This window comes from Cicer arietinum, chromosome 5 (genome assembly GCF_000331145.2).
Source record: "Cicer arietinum cultivar CDC Frontier isolate Library 1 chromosome 5, Cicar.CDCFrontier_v2.0, whole genome shotgun sequence".
NCBI lineage: Eukaryota > Viridiplantae > Streptophyta > Magnoliopsida > Fabales > Fabaceae > Cicer > Cicer arietinum.
The window spans coordinates 21,540,776-21,562,906 of record NC_021164.2 but is presented as its reverse complement, the minus strand read 5'-3'; the positions used below and the strand labels follow the sequence as shown (position 1 = coordinate 21,562,906).

Sequence of the window (22,131 nt, the reverse complement as noted above, 5' to 3'; positions counted from 1 at the left end):
TTCGAATGGTTTAAAGCAGTTGAGACATGACAGAAACTGGAGGTCTTGCTGGTACGATATTCAGTTCGGTTTTTAAAACATTGGAAAATAGGAGAAAGAGGCAGAAGAATATGGCGGTATCATTCAGCAATCATAGTATGATTATCATACTTCTGATCAAGATGGTGAAAAGGTAGAAGATACAGAAACCGACTATTCCCTTCCTCACTCACTCAAGGACTAATAATTAAGGATGCTCATGATGGAGGGAGTCATCATGTGAATTTTATAGTTGATGTAAAAGGATAAATCATTTGTCATTTCTTGGACTTGTTAGAGATGCTGTTAGGATAATAAAGAGGTGTTAAAGTAGTTTCGGATAGTTAAGTTAGTTGAGCAATTTTGTGAAAGGAAAAACCCTTGAAGGAGAAACTTCTTCCCGTTCTCAATCATTCATTCAATAAATTTATTCTTCTTTTCATTTGTTTCATTCAATTTCACATTTTTCTCTCTACGTTCACTTCATAACAGATATGTATATGTAAATCTTGTTTTCCATCCTTCTCCTTGATTTTTCAATAATCTCAATTCGGGTTTCATAAAGAGTTCTGCTCTTTTCTATCTATTCTTTACTTTTCTGTTCCAATTTCTTATAGAATAGAAAGTTATTATACTGACACTATTTTTCATTTTTCCACTGTTACACTTTTAGTTTCCATGATGATTTTATGGCTGCAAATTATTTGTCTGCTAATGCTAAATCTTCCAGAAGCATCTGACATCTAGGAACAATAATTTAGTGCGCTTTTTCATGCATTTTACCATTTCCCAATATTTATTTGCTTTAGATACCATTGTTTGTCGGGGGGGTTCTACTTGTTCTCTTATCTAAAATGGCTATTGTGTTTCCTTTCTTAAATATATAATACTAATAAATTTCTGATTTATATATTGTCTCAGGAAAAACGTTGTTACTGAAGACATAAGCAAGCTTTTTGTCCAAAAACACTAAGAACATCCATCTCCTTAGAAGATTACAAATTTGAAAAGAATGATGGGTGAGAAACTTACACCTCTAGATGCAGCACTTCACTTGTTGAAAGTGCTTGCTTTTGTAGAATTTGTACTAGAATAACAATCTTTGAAGTTTGTTGATATCCTCACATTTCTACTACAGTTTAGTTGATAATATTATTTTGTTAACTTCCAGCTTAGCAATGTAAAAGAAAAAGTGGTAGAAATCCTTTTGAGGCGATTTACTTTGCAGCGCCTTTTTGAGATTTGCAGGCATGATTTATGGTGTGTTTGGTACCTCAGAGCTCGATTAATGCGCGTGTTTAAGCTATTCCTTGGAGTTTTCGGTCTAATGCATGATCGATGGCCTTCTAACGTGGAAGCAAACATATGTTTAGGCTTAAGGTTTTAAAGACACTTTGACATGTATGAAAAAAATTTATTAGAAGTCCACTTTTGTGATCTCTACATCTAGATACTTTAGAGTAATTCGTTGTTAATTTTACAAAAATGGTTTTGGTCTAGTCTGAAATTTTTGTCTTATCAGTTCTTAGGAAAATGGCTCTAATAATCTTCAGTTTTATTGGGAGATAAGTTAAGTATAAATGTATATAAGTTTTTGATTAGGGATCAAATTTAGATACTTTAAATCAATTTAACTTTAATTGAAATTCATTGGTCACATGAGTTCAACCAATTGGGATAGTGTGTGTGGATGAATGAGTGTTTGTTAAACATAATTTCAAGTTAAGATGATTTTGTAATATTTATTTGGTTTAGATTGAATTTGGAGGAGGCAAATGTTTCCCACAATAAAAATGTAAAACAAAACTTAGGCTACTCTTGCCGCTCCTTTTATCACTACTTTAAGAGACTTCACAATAATCATAATAAAGTTATGTAAATAAAGTGATTTAACTCAAAAAAATCAACTTAACTAAAACTCACAAGACTCCAAACTTAAAACTGGAATTTAAATTTGATTTCTAAAAATTCCAAACATTATAATATTAACATCTGTACGGACCTTATACACTTTTTCCAAAAAAATTAACATCTTTTATTGTGAATAAAAAGAAATTCACATTTTGTTTTATATGTATATTTAAGGATTTGGATCGAACTCGTGATTCTCCACATTTTCACACTTCACACTCTAAGGTATGTAATGTTAACAATATTAATCAATTGAGAGGAAAAATGAAAGAAGAACAAAAGGAGATTAGAGTTTCATTGAGAGTGATAAAGTTCTTATATACTTTTCCTAAATAAAAAAAACTAACATCTTTTTTGGTGAATAAAAGAAAAACTTACATTTTTTATATATTTATATACAAGGATTTGGGTCGAACTCGGGGATTCTCCACATTTCCACACTTTAATATATGTGATGTTAACGATATGAATCAATTGAGAGAGAAAAGTGAATAAAAATAAAAGGAGTTTAGAGTTTCATTCAGAATGATAAAAAATTAATATAGATATTACTAAGATAATGATAAAAGATTAATATATATATATATATATATATATATATATATAAAAGCATAAAATGACTAGACTACTCATTTAAAAATATAAAAAACCCAACAACATAAGTTTGGTCGACTATTATCTAACAAGCAAAGCTACACAACCACTTCTCTCAAATTTTAACTCTAGTTTTTCTTCTTTTTCCTCCATTAGAGAGAGATGGCTTATGATCATTCTTTAGTTTAAAATCATTACTTCAAATTGTTTTTTCCATCAATTTATTTAAATAAGTGACTTCCACACAAATTTAGTTTTCTTTCGTATTTTTTGTTATGATTTCCTTGTCTGAGTGCGACGCTTTTTAATTTTTCCTTGTTGATGCAGTGTTTCTTCTTGTTTTTGTTAGACATAGTAGCTTAGATCGATTATAATTTTTAATCAATAACTTTGGCGTCGTCAACATTACAAATCTAAAGACATAAGTATTTTGGACACTTGAATTTTGTCAAATTTTCGTTTTACCCTATTAACTTGAATGTTGTGAATATGTTCATAAATTCATCGTTGAATTTTTATTGAATCGATGTATTCTACAATTTGACTCAATGAATATCGTTTTTTTAATAAAAAAAACATGAGTCTAACCACTAGGATATTTGACAAAAAATAAAAATAAAATATTTATGGACCTTTTAATTTGTAGGACCAAATTATATCTTTTTTATTATTTATAAAAAAATGGACCTTTTTTTTCATTATTGTTAAGTACATAATTATCTCCTTTTTGGAAGGTGGTTCTTGTAGGGATTAAATTGTCGTCTGATTCATTTTTCTCATAGATAAAAAATATTTTTATTTTTTTAGCGACAAAATTAGGTCATATAATTTTTTCAAGGACTAAAATTAGACAAATTCTAGCCTGGTCATAGTCCACCATAGACTAACTTTAAAAAATGTTTAAAATTGAAACCATCACAAACGTCGTCTCTTTGACATAGCCACTAATAACTATATTTATTTTTATGATTGAAATAGTGACTTAAATAATATCAATTCAATACAAATAAGAAAAAATAAATATATATCTTATATTAAATTGACATCAATTAAATTATCATCTTATTCATAAATACAAGAATTATCACAAACTATTATTTTTAAAGAGTATTATCTCCTGTCCTTCAAATTATCGATAATTTTTAAATATTGATCCACGATAAACCACTTATAAAAGTGGTTTACCAAAGAATTCACCCTAAAATAAATATCTACCCATTTAAAATAAAAAATAAAAGCACTCATTAAAATAAAAAATAAAAGCACTATGAACAACCTACCCTAACATAAACATCCTTACCAAACCCCACTTTAATAAATACATTCCCATAATTGTTAAGCGACCAGTTGTTTTTTTTCTCATAATGTCACTAACCTTTCTAGTTAGAAAAATAAAACTAGTTAGTCCAAACATGAAGACTCTTTTTGTTCAAGAAAAACATTCCTCACTTCCACACTCAAACAGCGCCTAATTAGTTTGAAAATTTTGCCAAAAGCGATATAGGTACTCTTTTAAAAAGTGGTTCTATACAATTCCAAAACATGGATACTAACTACAAATAACACTTGATTTAACATGCAATCACAATATCTTATTTATCTAATTAACACCCCTTTATCACATTTGTTTGTATTTATATACAAGACTCTTTGTAAATTTTTAAATATACTTATTAATATTTGTTTTAAATACATTTTTTATTATATTAGCACAATATGTAAAATATAGAAAGTTAATATTAAATAAATTTATACATAAAAGATTATTTAATAATATTCATATATAACTTATATATATTAATTACACAATTAATTTTTCTTAATGTGTAAAAAAGTGTCATTAATATTATAGCTCCATTGAATTAGAGGGAATTGATTCAATTGGTTTAAACTGAGTTAAAAAAGTTGAATAGTAAAAGAATCAATGTCTAATTTCTTATTAAAAAATTAATATAACTATTTTACTAACATTTATGGATTAAAAAAAAGTTACATTTTTGACGGCAAACAAATCAAATCCATCTTGTTCCACATCTATAAAACATACCCACATAGAAAAGGCCAAAAACTTTACAAGTGACATGAGAAAACAAAATTGTCTTCGTCAAACCAATGTCATGGTTATCAATGTGATCCATAAAATCTAGCTCATCAACTTCTAAAAATCCAAACAGGGTCTCCCACAAGGGGTCATATACTCATTCACTAGTCACTACCACTACAGAAACTCTATAATATAGATAATATATATTATGAATTTCAAATTACACGTCAAACCAACGTGTTAAAATACAAATATTCAAATTGTGTATAGTAGAATCCACACAATCACTCGTATCATAACCATTGGATTAAAATAAAATAAAACAAAAAAGCATACAAAATATGAATTCAAGATCTACACATGTGGGTTACTTCCAATATCTCATATTATAAGGTTATGTTATATATATACTTTATAAAAAAAACTAGTATATTATTTCTATAATAAAATGAGCTTATTGACTAAATGTAATTAATGAAATAAAAAATCCTTATCTAAAAAATAAATACAAAACAAATAAAGATATTACTGCAAAAAGTAATTAAGTGCAATTGATATTTATAAATGACAAATGCAATTAATATATAGTCGGTATAAATAAGTGATTCGAAATTCAATTTATAACTTTTGCGCATACAAAATTTTGATTAAAAGAAAAAAGAGAACTTGTATTGTGTACCCAAGTACCCAAAAGTTTCTCGTCCAAGATTAGTCACAGTTTTATGGTAGTAAATTTATGTATTTAAAATATAGTTAAAAATGTATGTTTAATTCTATTTTTTGACGTGTTAAAATTGTTTTTAGAGGTGATTTTGCTCTTACAGTTAATTATAGCTAAAATTTATAGTTTTTATCTTTAAAATTATAAAATTAATTTTTAATTTTTAATTTTACTATTATTTAATTATATATATATATATATATATCAAAACATATGTACTTTTAATTAATTTTTAGTTATAATCAGTATTACAAAATTAATTAATTTATAGAGACTTTTTTATACACAAAATCAAGTGATCTAGGTAAAAAAAATGGTTTGACTTGAGATTCCCCGAGCAGAGGAAATCAAAATTATAAACCAACTCAATCACCATAACGTCTAGTGCTTATCCACGAGGAGCCAGTTTCTATATTAATTGTTTTTAGTAAATTATCGTTATCGTTTTCGGTTTTCAAATGAAAATTTTTGATTAATTTGATATTTCAAATTTATAAAATATTAAATTAATTTTTTAATATTAATTAAAATACTTTTTGAATTTTTTAATCAATAGATAAAAAATTATTTAAAATAGTTGATAAAATAAATATTTTGTTTGACTTTGATCAATTTGAACAAATCATATATTTCGTAAATTTAAAGATTCAAATTAACGATGGTTATAATTTTAAGATTCAAAATATTGATTTTTTATATATATAATTTTAAGAATTAATTATAGTTTTAATTTTTATATTTTTATTGATTTACGAAATTAGTTTTTTTAATTTAAAATATAATAATTTTTTAATTAAAAAATGACGATCTAATATAGTTTAAATAATCTGTCATATGATACAACGATGTAGAACGATTAACACTTATAAAATTACAATAAAACTCTCTTAATGGTTAACTTTGAATTTGTTTTATTTTTATTATTTAATTAAATATAAATAATTAATATACCTAAATAATTTTATATCATAAAATTATATACTATGTTATTTAAAATATGTTAAATTATTATTTTTTAATTTAAGATTTAATAAAAAACAAAAATTATTAACTTTTGAAATTGAAGGGCTAAATTGATAAATACATAAAAAATTAAAGATCAAAACTGAAATTGCACATGATCTTTATCAACTTTTTTAATTTCAAATACTTCAATTTTCCAAGCTGAATAGTAAATGATTAAAAACAAAAGTTGACTAGTAGATTCAAAGATAGTTGAATAGTAAATGATTAAAAACAAAACCTAGGCAGGACTGATCCAAGATAAAGGGGCTAAAACAAATTTAAATTGATGTTATAGAGTTCATAATATTTCTTATAAAAAAATATTTTAAACACTTTATATTAAAAAAAATCAATTATTAAATTAATAAAATTGATTTTGGATAACATAAATTGAGACAACATTTAATTTAAATAAGTTTATATTATTTTTATATCTTAAAATATAATTATTTTAAAGATTTTTTATTAAATAAAATTTTATTATTTAAAATTTAAACAGTAGTTTCAGTATCTTTAACCTTGAACCATCCTGCACTTTGGGTAGCGGTTAAAAAAATAGTATAGCTTTGGGAAAGAGTATATATTGAATCATAATATTATTTGAAGATAAAATATAAATATAATACTGCAAAATGAGATTATGTTTTATTTTAAAAAAAATATCAAAATATTGAGTCTTTAATTTTATAGTCAAATTTTATGTTTTAATAATGTTTTTCTCTACTCATATTTCAATTTCATATAGTATTTGATTACATATATATCTAAGTGAGTGAGAAAGAGAAAGTGGGCATCACTCACATGGGTGGGTTTTGGTGTGTGGACCCCACACACAACCTGGCATAATTTATAAATGAATAAGGCCCACTTGCAGTGTCAGCATAACCCATGTGATGGTGTGTTACATCGTGGACCCCACTCTTTTATATTTTTCCCTCTCCAATAATGACATGAAATAAAGACATTACCCCACCTCCCACCAATTTACATATTCAAAAAAGTGAAAAATAATTGCAACTACAAAGACAAATTCCCTTTGATATAAAAAAAAAATAAAAAATCATCTCCATCTATTATTCATCTCCTTCAAAAAATATAGTTTTTATAGATACTACATGCTTTACTAAAAATAAATTAATAATTACATACCATTTTTTAAATAGAATTTTAAAAAATTAATATTTATATAATTTTAAATAAAATAAAAAGAAATTATAAATAAAATTATTTATATAGAATATATATTAGAAGAAAAAAACTAGTCCAAAAATTTAGTATTTCTTTTATATATAATTATTTTTATTTAATTTATATAAATATATGACTTGAAATGGAGTTCAATTGTTCTCTCTACTTACATTACCATTGAGAGGAAAAATAAAAATAAAAGTCATTTCTCAAGAAAAAAACACAAGAAAGAAAGAAAACAACACAAGAGACCAATTGGTCTTAATCACTTTTGCTTTCTGCTTTTCCTTTTTTAAAATCTTTCACTTTTGTGTCTTGGTGGTGGCCTAGGGGTTGATAACTGTTTCACAACTAATTATGAGTACATACATACTTCACTCCAAACATTAAAAAAAAGTGCTAAAAATCTCCTTTTTGAAATTCAACACAACTAATAATTATTATTATTATCATTATATAATACAATCTCTTCTTCAATCTAAAATTACTTATCATATATTTATATTTTGAAACATCAACCTTCTAGTGCATATTTAATATCACAGTGACTTTGCCAAAATAACAAGGAGTCATAGTGATTTTACAAAAGTCACAGAACAACTTTGATTTTATAAAAACTACTATCAGGAATTTCTTCTGAATGCTTTATCTATGATGAGCTTCAGCTATACAAATACTTTGAAAATTTAATCTCTCTAATATAAAACTAAAAAGACTAATACATCCAACATAGGTAAAAAAAAAAAGCAAAGAAAAGATGGAAGATATCACAATGTTTTGTTACTTTGTTACTACTATTACTACTTCTACTACACATTCACTCTCTTGATTCTTTTGCTATTCTTTACTTTTTAACCTGTGGTTCAGCTTACTACAGAAAATGAGAAGTGATGAAAATAGTACAACAATAATAATAATAATTATAATTATAATCATATAGAAAAAAAGAAAGGGAATGCATGTCCCACTTCCTTTACTGAACTGCTTTTGAAAGTATGCATTTTGTATGGAAGTAATTAGTATAGTATTGATGATTGATAGTGATGTCTTCATTGGTGGTGTGATTCTCTACAACATTTTTTTGTTTTCATTTCCTTCATGTTTCTCTTCCTGAAAAAATATTCAACAAAAAATAAATTTCAAAAATTTCTTAATAAACAAAAGACAAGTTGCATGTTTGGAATTTTAACTGAGTTTAACAAAATTACAGTGCCACTGTAATTTTGTTAAAGCTACAAAAGTGTAAATTTTGCCAGAATAAGTGTGATTTTGTTAAAGCTACAAAAGTGTAATTTTTTTCTAAACATGCAATAAGAGATATGAAATGTAATAACTTACTTGGACAAGAGAAAATTAAATACTAAATGCCAATTGGACCACCGGTGCCCGCAAGCATTCCAATGGTTCCATGTCCAGAAGAAAACCTAAATTTAACAAAAAATTGTGAGTAATAGAAATTTAAATGCGAATGCGATACTAGTATGAATACAAGTTTGGATTGACTGAGTCTGGTAAAATCACAATAAGCCACCGTGATATTAGTAAAAGCTATATACTTTTGAAGTATGTAGTCTCAGCAAAATCACGGTGACACTGATTTTTTCAAACTCACTGTGAATCCAAACATGCACTACATAATGATTGGTTACTACCTTGGTATTTGGCAATTATATGATTTGAAAGATCCCATGTCAAGAGCAGATGATGGTGGAAGAAGTGTGTTAGTACTAAATTTGGAATTGGCAGATGAAGCTGAAGCATCTGAATCAGTGGTCTCATTAGGTCCATTGTTGTTGAATGCAGCCATGTAGTCACCAATAGCTTTAGTAGGTGAAGCAAAAGGGCTATCAGGGAGATTATGTTCCAAGCTGCATTTATTCATTAACAAATTTAGATACATAACCTTTTGAAATAAAAAATATAAAAAAATCAATGTCACACAGTTTTCATTCATAGTTTAGTATTGGAAATGAGGAATAAATGCATTAGACTTTTAGCATGGACTAAAAGTGGAATTTGATGCAAAAAATAAAGGTGCATGCTATTATTGTACCAACTTGGTTATTTATTCTAAGACTAAATGAGAAAAGAAAAAAAAAAGGTTTTATACCATTCTCGTAAATCACTATCATCATGAGTTGAGTTTTGCTTGCCACTAGTTTCAATATTTCCATTCTCTACTCCATTGACTGCTACTTCTTTGCCAACAGAAATATTGACTTGTTGATCAATAGGAATTGATGCACTGCTAGCAGAACCTGAACCCGAACCATTCTCTGATATCAAACAACATAAAATGAAACACTAAGTTTAATCCAATTTCTTGAAAACAACAACTTCAATTCAAGATCAAACTGTACTTAAAAAATAAAAACGACTATAGGGGTCTAGCGCAAAAGATTTGGATTGCATGCAGTCAAAACTCCAAACAGTCCTGCAATCAGAGTTTTCGAGCCGGTCCATCAAGATGAGACTGTTCAGAAAATCTGAAGAGTACGTGATCGGACTGTCAGAAAAACCTTGACTGTAGGACTGCATGCAATTTTGATTGCATGGAACCCTGATTCATAGCGCAAGTGGTTGGTGCGTAGTATGTGTAAGTGTCGTAAACCCTAGGATACTAAGTTTGAATCATACTAAAAAACCTATACATAAAATGTGAGATAAAATTATACCCTCTTGGCTTTCTGAGCTGCTGTGAAATGAAGAAAGAGCAAAATTTTGATTGAACATATTAGGAGAGTGAGTTGGGGAAGGAATTGGACTTCCGGACGAAAGTGCACGTTGGTGTTGCTTTTTTATGTCAAGAAGTTGCAGACTCATGAGTCTTCTATTTTGAAGCTCAAGAGCTTGTTGAAAATCAGCTTGCTCCTCTAACTTCCTTCTCCAAAGAATGTCCTGAGTATTGTAGTACATTCTCCCTCCTAAGAAATTCCAGAGCATCATAGACATTAAAGAATAGAGCAAAACATAACTAGAATACAAGACAAAGAGACACAAAAACGTAGCACGGATACTTCGAATTGAAGGTGTGTCTAGTGTCCACCACTAACACATGTGATAACATTCAACAATTCCATTTTCTCAAATTACTACCGGTGCCAATGTGTCAGTGTTTAATAGTTATAGTTATTAACTTACCAACTTGAAGATCAAATGGATCTCTAGCATCCAATCCAGTAGGTGTACCACAAGGAGAAAAGTCTCCCCTATCCAACTGTTGCTGCTTTCTGCAAATGTCAAGAAAAGAAAACTTAGCAAAGTTCAAAGCATGTATGAAAGATTGAAAGTGTAAAGACAATGGAAAAGGAGGTGCCTGTACTTGTCTGGTACTTTTCCTTTCTCCTTGTAAGGCTTAACAAGAACTCTAGCATCACAAACAAAATGAGGGTTTCCTTTAGCTAAAATCAGTTTCACTGTCTCTGGATAAACAAAGGTAACAAATCCAAACATCCTTTTTTGCTGATATGGAATCCTCACATCTTGAACAGGTCCATAAATGCTGCAGCAAAAGTAATGAAAAACAAGTCAACTTCACATAACTCTACTAATTAGTGCATGCATGTTTGGATTTGCAATGAAAAATTGCAGAATCTTAGTCTGCCACCGTGATTTTGACAAAAACTACACTTTGTAGCTTCAATAAAATCATGATGTCACTATGGTTTCACCAAACGCATGTAGTGCATGTTTGGAATTACAGTGAGTTCGATGAAGTCACAGTGATTTTGTTGAAGCACCAAAGTGTAGCTTTTTTGTAAATCATAATGGCTCAATGTGATTCTGCAAAACTAAACTCATTGTCAATCCAAACATACTCATAGAATTCAATTCATCATAAAAGATAAGAGGAAAAAAAAAAAAGGAACCTGAAGTAGTTTGAGACATCTTCCTCTCTAAAAGTGCTATCAGCTGGAAAAGTCAAGTATATCTGCCTAGAAGCTGGATTCATCATTCCAATATTGTTCAAAGAAAAATCATTTCTTTCTAACCTTGACCTACCAAACTTGTGCAAATCCTCATTCATCATAAGAGCAGCAGCTGCAGCTCTGCAATATCATAGTCATTTATGATTAGTATATACAACAAATTGAGTAGAAGCCACCGTGATTTTGCAGAAGCTACACTCTGTAGCTTTTGGAGAATCACAGTGATTTACTATTATCAATCCCACAGTGAAACCAAACATGCACTTAGACTCCAAATAACTTCAAAAGAACAAAAATTTATAGTTCACTATTATTATTCTACCTTTGAGAATCACTTTGTTGCTGCTGCTGCAAAAGCAAACTCATGCACTTGGGTGAGTAAGGAAAAGATGAAGTTGCCATGAGTTGAGAAGCTGCAGCAAGTCTTTGTTGTTGAACAGATTTGGATCTAAGAAGTTCATGATGACACTGATCCATCATCTCAATCTTACTACTATTAGAATCAATCATTGTAGCACCAACTTCACCACCAACATCTCCATGAAGAAACCTACAACTAGTACCATTCTTACAATACCCTCTAGCAAAGTAAAGACAAGGTTTCCAACCAAAACCAGAATTTGCAGCATCCTCAGAAACCAAACATGCATCATTCACAGAACAACTTCTTCTATGAAGTGAAGAACCTCCCCATCCATAAAAGAGTGAAGGGTCACCACCATTAACACCATTAGGACTAGAAGATAATAAATCAAGAGAAGGTGACCCTTCGTTGAGAAAAGACAGTTGGTCTTGAAGTTGAAACTCATCAATTGAATCAGAACCAACTCCTCCATTTCCATAAAAGGGTGATGAAGCAGAAGAACCAAGAACTAAATTGTTAGGACTCATCAAATCATCATGGTTTTGTTGAAGTTCAGATAAAGTAGCCCAAGAAGCTGAATTTGGATTTGGTATACTAAGAGTAGTAGGAAGAATCATGCTACCATTGTTTATAAGCCTTGAAGTGTTGTTTGAATTTTGTCTTGAAAGAAAAGGTGAAGGTGACTGAGGTGTTGAAGGTGAAGTAGCAGAAGCAGAAGAAGAGTTCAAATTCAAAGGTAATAATCCTAACTCTTTTCTAGCTTTGAAAATCACTGAATGAACAAGTGATTCAGGACCAAATGCTAATCTAATCATTTCTTTCTCACCATGGTCTTGAAGAAGAAGTAAACCCATTATTTTTGAAGCATTTTCAGGGTCCATGTTTTGGATCCTTGAAAAAACTATCTTAGTAGCTTCATAACCATCCATGTTTGAAAAAAAAAACTAGCTTGACCCAAATGAAAAAATTTCAATTTTTTTTAAGGTTCTAACTCTATTTTTTTTCTCTCTATTTGTTACTATCTTTCTCAATCTTACAACAACAAAAAGTTTGCTTTTTTTTCTTCTTTCTTAACCCAACATAAAGCCCTACCTACCAACCTAAGATGAGTGTGTGTGTTTCTTTCTCATGTTCCTGCAAAGATTAAGAAGAAAAAGAAAGTTAAAGAGAGAAAGAAAAATACAAGAAAGTAAAGTGCTTAAAAAGAGTATTCTCGTGTGGTAAATCAAAAAGGATAGAGAAAAAGGAAGGAAAAAAATTGGTTTTGAATTTTCTTTGTGAAGAGAAGTAAAGTAATGACTGAATGCAAAAGTGGCAAAACAAATACTAAAAATCCAATTTTTATATGTTTTTTTAATCATTGAAAACCAACCCTTTTTCAAATCCAAAGTTGAAATCAAGTTATATGAAGAAAATACATGCTTAACAAATAAATAAAAAATGGTTTTTGAATTTCTTGGTAAAGAGAAGTAATGAAGTAATGCAAAAGTAACAAAACAAAGGGAGGGAAAGAAACAAATAGCAAATAAAAATCCAATTTTTATGTATGTATTTTTTCAATCATTAAAAACCAACCCTTTTTTCCAAATCAAAATTGAAACCAAGTTGTGTGCAGAAAAACCAGACTTACCCATGAAAGCATAAATCTTTCTCTTGGTTACTCTCTTCTGAGTTCTGAAACTGTTTTCAATTTTCAACACACAACAATAAAGGGTCAACCTTTAGTTATTAATACACATAATATAAAGCATACAGAAAGTTGCATATGCAAGTAGTAGCAGAGCCATTATTATTTACTTCACTATACTCTTGTTGTGTGGTTTGTGTTTTTATGGGGTTCTGAGCAAAAGAGTGTGTAGTGTGAAGTTGAAATCTTGTCTTTTTCCAAAGCCCTTTCTCTCTCAACCCAAAGATTTTCTTCTCTCACTAACTACACACACATAATAGACACTTTCTCTATCTATATAGATCCTTTCATTTAAGTCAATTTATTTAGGTGTATTTTTTGAAACAATAAAAAAAAAATTAATCTGAGTCAATTTAGTCGATAAGAATTCAACTCAAATTTTACAAAAATTTAAGTTGAAATTATGTTATAGATGTAAAAATTTCATTGACCAATTGATAATATATAAGCACGTAATTCAAATCATCTAAACTTTTATGAAAAATAAAGAGTGATGGCAGTGTGGTTAGGAGCAGCAACAACAAGTGCTAGTGTTTATGTGTGTTTGTGTGTCTTTGTGTTAGGGGAAATTTGTTTGAATGGATTCAGATCTGTGTTTCAAATAGTGCACGTTCACTTGCCTCCAACCTCTGACACAGTTTTATACTATTTAGTTTTTTAGGGTATTTTTGTGTAATATTATAAATTTTAAAAATCTAGATCCCAATTTTTATATCTACAAGTTGCCTTTTTTAACTCGTTGAAAAACAAAAGAAAATTATGCCTTTTTTAAGTAATAAAACTTCTTGTGTATAAAAAAGTGATAAATTTTCTTGGTCAAACAAAATTAGTGATAAATTTTAGTATAATATCCTGTTATTGAATATATAAAAAAATTAAGTTCAATGGCTTGAAATATACGTGAATATCAATTCCCTTTTTAAAATAATATATTGTAGTGTATTATTCTAATATTGAATATAAATAAAAGTAAAATTTTTAAGTTTGATGTTTAAAATATAAGTGAATCTCAATTGCCTTTTTTAACTGATAAAATTTAGTATACTATTTTGATTTGAATATAAATAAAAATAAAAATAAAATTTTAAGTTTGATGTTTAAATATAAGTGAATCTCAATTGTTAAGTGATAAACTTTAGTATACTATTTTGATATTGAATATAAATAAAATTTTAAGTTTGATGTTTAAAATATAAATGATTCTTAATTGCCTTTTTTAAGTGATAAATTTAGTATGCTATTCTGATATTGAAAATAAATAAAACTAAAATTTTAAGTTTGACTATTTAATATATAATTGAATCTCAAACTGATTGTTATGTTTAATGATATTTTTATTAAAAATATTATTCCTTAACTAATTTATATTTTACTTTTTAATATTAATCTCTTCAAATAAGATAATACAAGATTTAATTATATAGGTAGATGAATAGGGAAGAGAATAGGCTAGGCATTCATCAGGGCCTATAGTCTGGTCTGACCTATTTAATAAAAAAGTTATGCTATTTTTAAAGCTTATTTATTTAAATATGTCAGGTTTAGGCTCATAAAAAAGCTTATTAGGCCTGACTTTTATTATTATATTAATAATAATATTTCCTATTTTAAATTATATCAATTAGACAATCAATCAATAGTCATTCCATATTTGGTAGTCGTTTCATATTTGGTAGTTGTTCCATATTCGGTAGTCATTCAATTAGTCAATCACTCAATAGTCATTCCATATTTGTTTGAGAGATAATAATAGATGCATTTGTTTCAGAAAGAAAAAAAAATCTATTATTTGAAATCACAAATTATTTTTTAGGGTTTAAAGGTTGTTTGTTTCAGATTTTTTTAAAATTATTTTGTTAGAAAAATTATTTTTTATTTAATATATATAGATATGTACATTGATATTGGTATGAGTAGAACATTTAAATATTTTAATTTGAATAATGCTTTTAAATAGGCTTTTCAGGTCAGACCAAACTTTTAAAAAAGCCAGGTCATACCTAAAAACAGCCAAAGGCTGTAGGCCAGACTTAGACCTAAAAAATTAATCGTATGCCAGACTCAAGTCTGAGTCTGACCTATTCTCACCCCTATAGATGAATTAGAGAGTATAGTAATAAAAAGATTGTGAATTTGCTATTCACTTTCAATAAAAATATTATCAATATTAATAAAATATATTATCAACTTTTTTTTTACCGACTTGTTATACAAATATTATCTTTGTTTTTATTAATTTAAACATATTAAAAAAATATCGAGTAATTACTATTTTTATTAAATATGATTTTTTTTTCACTAGTTTATATATTTTTGGCTAAATACCACCCGTGGTCCTTTAACTTAATTTCAATTAACGTTTTAGTCATTTATCTTTTTTTTTCGATTTGGTCATTTATTTTAATTTTAAGTGACAATTTGATATTTTATGTTTTAAAATGTCAACAATATTATCCTTATATTTTGCAAAAATTAAAAAAACTCATAAAAAATTTCAAACAAAACTCATAAAACTAATTATCATCCTCAATACAATGGAATTTCATCAAATTCATAACTTAAATCTTTAAATAGATTCATATTTTCATCTCCAACAACATCAAATAAAGAATGACAAATATGAGTTTATTTGAAGATTTGAGTTACAAATTTGATTAAATTTGTTTTATATTACAAAATATAATTAATTTTATGGATTTTATTTGAAAATTTTAATGAATTTTGGAAGTTTTGTAAAAAAAAAAAGGATAACATTGTTGACGTTTTAAAACATAAAAGATCAATTTGTCACTTAAAATTTAAAATAAAAGATTAAATCGAAAGAAAAAAAAAAGATAAAGGACTAAAACGTTAACTGAAATTAAGTTAAGGAATCACAAGTAGTATTTAACCTATATTTTTTTAATAGTTTATAACATTATTTAATATATACTACTTTAAATAGTGTATCATTTGTATATAACATTTCATATATTCTATCAATTCTTTTACTAGTTTATACTTCTATTTATAAAAAAAAAAAAAAAAAAACAATAAAAACATTAAAATTATAGTACTTCTTCATTATTTTAATTATTTTATTATTAATTTTATATATATACTATTTTTGAAAAATGTAAAACATTAAATTTATTAAAAAAGATCGAGTAACTACTATTTTTATTAAATATGATTTTTTTTCACCAATTTATATATTTTTTAATAGCTTATAACATTATTTCATATATACTACTTCAAATAGTGTATCATTTGTATATAACATTTCACATTTCATATATTCTATCAATTTTTGACTAGTTTATACTTCTATTTATAAAAAAAAAAAAAAAAATTAAAATTAAAGTATTTTTTAATTATTTTAATTAATTATATATATATATATACTATTTTTGAAAAATGTAAAACATTAAATAACCACTAATAATATTAAAAAGACAAATATCGTAAATAAGGTATAAAAATAATGTGAATAATAAATGCACCATAAAAGTAGTAACTGTTTTCTATATATAAAACCAAAAATTTGTCTAAAAATTATCTTATATATAGGATGACAGTGAGTAACATTTTATTACTAGTCAATAAATCCCATTGATATTCTATCATTTGTCTCTTTATTTTCCATTATTTTAATTGTACCTTTTTAAAATATTTATTAAAAATAATTTAATATCATTTTATATTTATATGTTAGTTTGACTACAAGTTTTATTAAACATTCCAAATTCAACGTACTTAAAATAAGACTGTAAAAGTAAAATAAACAATTAACACAACTTAAAATGGTAATTTCTTTCTCATATTTAAAACCAAATAAGTTTTATACATTTTTTTAATAAAAAGGACTAGAAATAATGCTCCTCACTATAAATATTTTATTTGAGTTGTACATAATTTTTTATAAATATATTATTTATTAAAATACTCATACTAACGTAGTTATATTAGTTGAGATAGAGTAAGTTAATGGAAGAATATTTAATATTGTGTTAATAATATTAAAAGACATATAGTTTAAAACAAATAAATATTATGAGATTAATTTATATATACCAACTGTGCAAAAAAATTTTTGCACATTAATCAATTAAAACATGTCAAAGTATTTGTAGATATATTTTAGCAACTAATTTAAAAAAGTCACATATAAAAAGTTATTCTTGTTATGTATTATCAGTGTTGTAAATGTACAATAGAAGATATTATTTTTAAAAATAATACAAATAATATTAATTCAAGAATATAATTAAAAATAATGTATTAAAAATTATAAAAACATTTAATTTTTTAATTTTTTTTCTTTTAGATGTATGGACTATCATAGTCGAAATAAGTACAAAATAAATGTTTATATAGTAGTGAGAGTATAGGTAAGCAACAAAGTGATTCAGAACAAAGTGATTCAGACACACCTACAATTACCAATAAAACAAAATAATTCTTTTCTTTGTAAATTAAATTATCTCAGAATAGTTGATTTTTCAATTTTCAATACACATTTTTTTTAATTAATATTATCTACATTATTTTTTATATAATATTTTTATTATAAATTCATAATACTGATAATACACTAATACTTAATAAAAATAATTTAATAAAAATAATATTTTTATTTAATATACACATTTTTCTTAATATATATAAAAATAATTGAATAATTCAATTATTTTAAAATGGAAAAACTATAAAATTGTTTACAAATTTTGAGAATTTTAATAAATTTCGATTTTATGAAATTTCTTTTCCAATCACATTGTTTTTTGCACAAATGACAATGGGTGTGGTTGGCAATTGACTCAATCAGAGTTTGATGCACACGCTCGAATGGAATATGCCGTGGATAAGTTGTGCGGGACCTACTTGCTATGGCACAATCAACCTTTATTGGAGACTGAAAACCACGCGCTTATGTTTTTTTTCCACTTGATTGGGTCATGATGTGTTGTTTAGGAGAGTCAATGACATTTCAATCAAACACACTCAAGAGTCAGGTATATCTTAATAATTTAAATATTTTAAAATTTGTATATTCAACTTTTTAAATATAAAAACATGTGACATATTTTATTCTTATTAAAAAAAATTGGTACTTATTTTATTTTATAATAATTTATTTATTTGTTAAAAATATTTATTTTAAAATAAATAATTAAATAAAACCTTTAATGTAATATTATCTATTTTTTCTGTTGTACCTTTTATATTAATAGTAATAGTAAATGAGCTAATATTTGATAAAGATAATTTAGTAAAAATATTATTTTCTCTCTTATTTTATTAGTTTTTTTTATATATATATATATATATCGAGTAATGAAATGAATCAATTATTGTGGAATGGAGAAAGTATTATAGTTAATATATAGATTTTATGTATAAATGTGTTTAAAATATCATTTGTATTTGTATATAATTAATTTTGACATTTCATATTCTAAAATATTCGGTGGTATTAATTAACGATTTGTATAGAAAAGAAATAATAAATGTATTTAGTAATTTTAAAAAGAGATAGGAACAAACTTTTTATCAAATGTTACAATATAGTTTCTAAATGTTACAATATTTTTTAAAAGTTACTAAATGTTACTAAATAAAGTTACTAAATGTTACAATATTTTCGTCCTCCTTCAAGAAATAAAGTTACTAAATGTTACAATATTTTTCAAAAGTTGTTTTCTTTCACCAATTGATATGAGTTTGTCTATAAATAGAGACACTTTAGATGCAGAAAGAAAGAACATGAATTTTAATGTTACATGAATCAAATTTATGTCAAAAATATTTCTGAGTCATTTCTACCTTTCTCTAGTGCACGAGAGTAAGTGAATGAACTATATGTAAATTATAATTAATCTATAAGTTTAATGTGAATGTGAAATTCACTTCAAGGATTCCAAAGTATCTTGAAGGAGATTCGTCAGTTAACCTATTTGCATATAATATATATAGATTGATGGAGGTGAATCGAACTTAAAGCTTAGTGTAATACATACGCTTTGACATTTATTTGTGCAACTTTCATTATCATTAATTTCATTTTTCTCTTATTCACGATTTGCAACATACTCCAACAAAAGATCCAACAATCTTTAGATTCGATTTCGATTATCAGATTTATTTATGACTGCAACTTTTAAAGGAAATAGACTTTCTTAATCATGGTGAAAGATACACAAATATCTTAAATGAGTATATGATATGGATGATGTACTAAATTCATATATAATCTCACAAAAGTTAATTTAACGAAGGTAATTTATCGGATTTTCGCTGTTATAATATTAAACGACCACATTCCTATTTGAATATACATATGATATGTTTGAAGGCAAACTTAGTGCATCATTGATTCTTTAGAGATTGACAATTGAACCACTATGCTAAACTACATACGGGTCTTAAAATTTGGAGTTCCAATGTTATTATGCATACTTTTAAATGTTATAATAAATTAATTTATTTTGATAATCAAAATTATTGAAACAAAAATGACAATTAAGTTTTATGAGAAACTTAATTTAATATGTTTTTCTATAATTTTTTTATATTAGATTTAATATGGGATATTTAGATTAATACATCCATGATTTAGCACTAGTTCAAGTATGATAATTTTTATAAATATAAATATGTTTGGTTAATGATAAATGCTTGTGACATTTGGTGTTTATTTTATAAATATTAATCATTATAAAGTAATGGGTTTGCATTCAATTAAATAGGTCGAATATAAATAAAATCTTATAAATTTACGTGTTACTTGTTATTAAATTTTAAATTGAAATTGAGGATAAAATTTGTTTTCAGTAGTTAAGTGTATAGTGCCAAAATTTTACAATTAACTACTGTGTTGGTTCACTTATAAGGTAAATGTCTTCTTTTTGTTGCTAGACGTAATGGTTTGATTGTTTGGTTATCTATTCAAATTTATTTTTGCGTTTTAGTAAAAACTAAAATAAAATTCGAAAAAACGATTGTATGAGATTTGAGGCCACAACACCGTATTTGAAGAACCAAAATCAATACCATTAACCAAGTCTCATATTTGTCTTTAGATTTAAACTTTAAGAATTAGTATTATATTTTCAATGACATAATAAATGAATTTAGGATGGATGTTTTGTTGATATTGTTGCTTCATGAAAGAAGTTCTTAAATTTAGAATGATTATCTTAAATCATATATCATGTATGCATGATAGTATGCAAGTCATTGTTTATTACTTATCTTGATATTAAAAATAGTTTGGATATATATATTTTAAAATTATTGTAATTTGATAAATGTTCATGGAAGAAAGTAAAGGAAAATCTTAATGATTTTATTCATTGTTTATTTTCTATTGTGATACTTATTTAAATTTACCATATAACATATTTAAATATGAAACTTGAATTAACAAATATAATTCATGATGCATGTATTAGTTATCATATAACTATGAAGAAATGGTTTATTTAATAGAAATAAAATGAATTCTTATTTGTTAAGTAGTAGATGACTTACATGTTTGAACTCACCTTATGATATTTAATTATGAGAAATTTTTATGATCATGTTTTCTTAGCTTGTGGTAATATATATTTAATGCATTCAATGTATTATATCTTGGACTTTGATATATTGAAAAGATAATTAGAATTTTAAATTGAGATACTTATTAAATATAGTAAAAGGCAAAATGACATAAAAGTTTGTGTATGTGATAATTGATATGCTTATTAATTGTATGTGATACAATGTGAAGATATTAAATGACAAAAGGGTCATGGTTTGATGATAGTTGGTCAACATTATCAAAAATATAAAAGATAATTGGATGTTTGATGTAAGTCATGACTTGTACCAGACCTGATATAGCATATGTTGTTGGAAGGTTAAGTCGGTATGCAAGCAATTCAATAAAGGACATTGACATGTTATTAATAAAGTATTAAAATATTTGAAAATAAAAATTAACTATAGTTTAATTGATAATGGATATCCTTCAATTTTGTTAGGATATACATATGTCAGTTGGATAAATCATGTTGAGGATTATGCTTCCACAAATGGATGGATTTTCAACCTTGGTGGATGTGCAGTTTCTTGGGGTTCAAAGAAACAAACTTGCATTGTCGACACCACCATGACTACATAATTTACTATTCTAATTGTCGGCAGTAAAGAGACTGAATAACTAAGAAATTTATTGTATGAGATACCAATTTGGCCAAAATCAATGGCATCAGTATCCATACATTGTGATAGCCAATACACATTATCAAAAGCATATAGCCAATTATATAATAGAAAATCAATAAATATTGGTTTAAGACATAGCTATGTAAAAGGTTTAATGGAGTCATATCTATAGTGTTTGTAAGAACTAAAAAGAATCTTGCAGATCCTTTGACGAAAAGTCTGACAAAGGACATCGTGTTGCAGACATCATTAGAGATGTGATACAAGCTTATATCTAAATAATCACCAATGGTGAAAACAATCAACTCACACTTGAGTAACAACAAGTCTTGAGTTCAATGATGAAAGTACACTATTAGATTGATTGAAGTATTTGACAATAGATACATCCCAAATGGTAAAAGTACTTGAACCATAAAATAAAAATGGTAGGATGAGGTCTCCTCTTAATGGACATATACCATATATTTGTTGAAATGT

General features: G+C 26.3%; 2 protein-coding genes across 4 annotated transcripts in view; one reads left to right on the top strand and one right to left on the bottom strand.

The window, feature by feature from the left end:
• Window positions 1-1,461, top strand: part of LOC101511987 (uncharacterized) — a 5,519-nt gene extending 4,058 nt beyond the window's left edge. Inside the window, exons 3-4 of one of the 2 annotated variants that reach the window (XM_004499699.4) lie at window positions 940-1,037; window positions 1,190-1,461. In XM_004499699.4, the coding sequence (XP_004499756.1) occupies window positions 940-991 (52 nt within the window). In that variant the 3' untranslated portion in view covers window positions 992-1,037; window positions 1,190-1,461. Of the gene's footprint in view, window positions 1-939 lie in introns of both variants that reach the window. The other variant, XM_004499698.4, reaches the window with a different exon arrangement.
• Window positions 1,462-8,246: 6,785 nt separating this feature from the next.
• LOC101512534 (zinc finger CCCH domain-containing protein 53) lies at window positions 8,247-12,846 on the bottom strand. 2 transcript variants are annotated; one of them, XM_012715628.3, is made up of 9 exons: window positions 11,733-12,846; window positions 11,351-11,530; window positions 10,804-10,983; window positions 10,623-10,711; window positions 10,157-10,405; window positions 9,592-9,757; window positions 9,134-9,349; window positions 8,820-8,905; window positions 8,247-8,591 (listed from the first exon to the last, which is right to left on the bottom strand). In XM_012715628.3, exons 1-8 carry the CDS (start codon window positions 12,701-12,703, stop codon window positions 8,842-8,844), a joined length of 2,115 nt encoding a protein of 704 aa, XP_012571082.1. In that variant the 5' UTR covers window positions 12,704-12,846; the 3' UTR covers window positions 8,247-8,591; window positions 8,820-8,841. The 2 variants fall into 2 exon arrangements, with proteins under 2 accessions (XP_012571082.1, XP_004499758.1); XM_004499701.4 differs by having other exon boundaries at window positions 8,393-8,591; window positions 10,798-10,983.
• Between the last annotated feature and the right edge of the window lie 9,285 nt (window positions 12,847-22,131).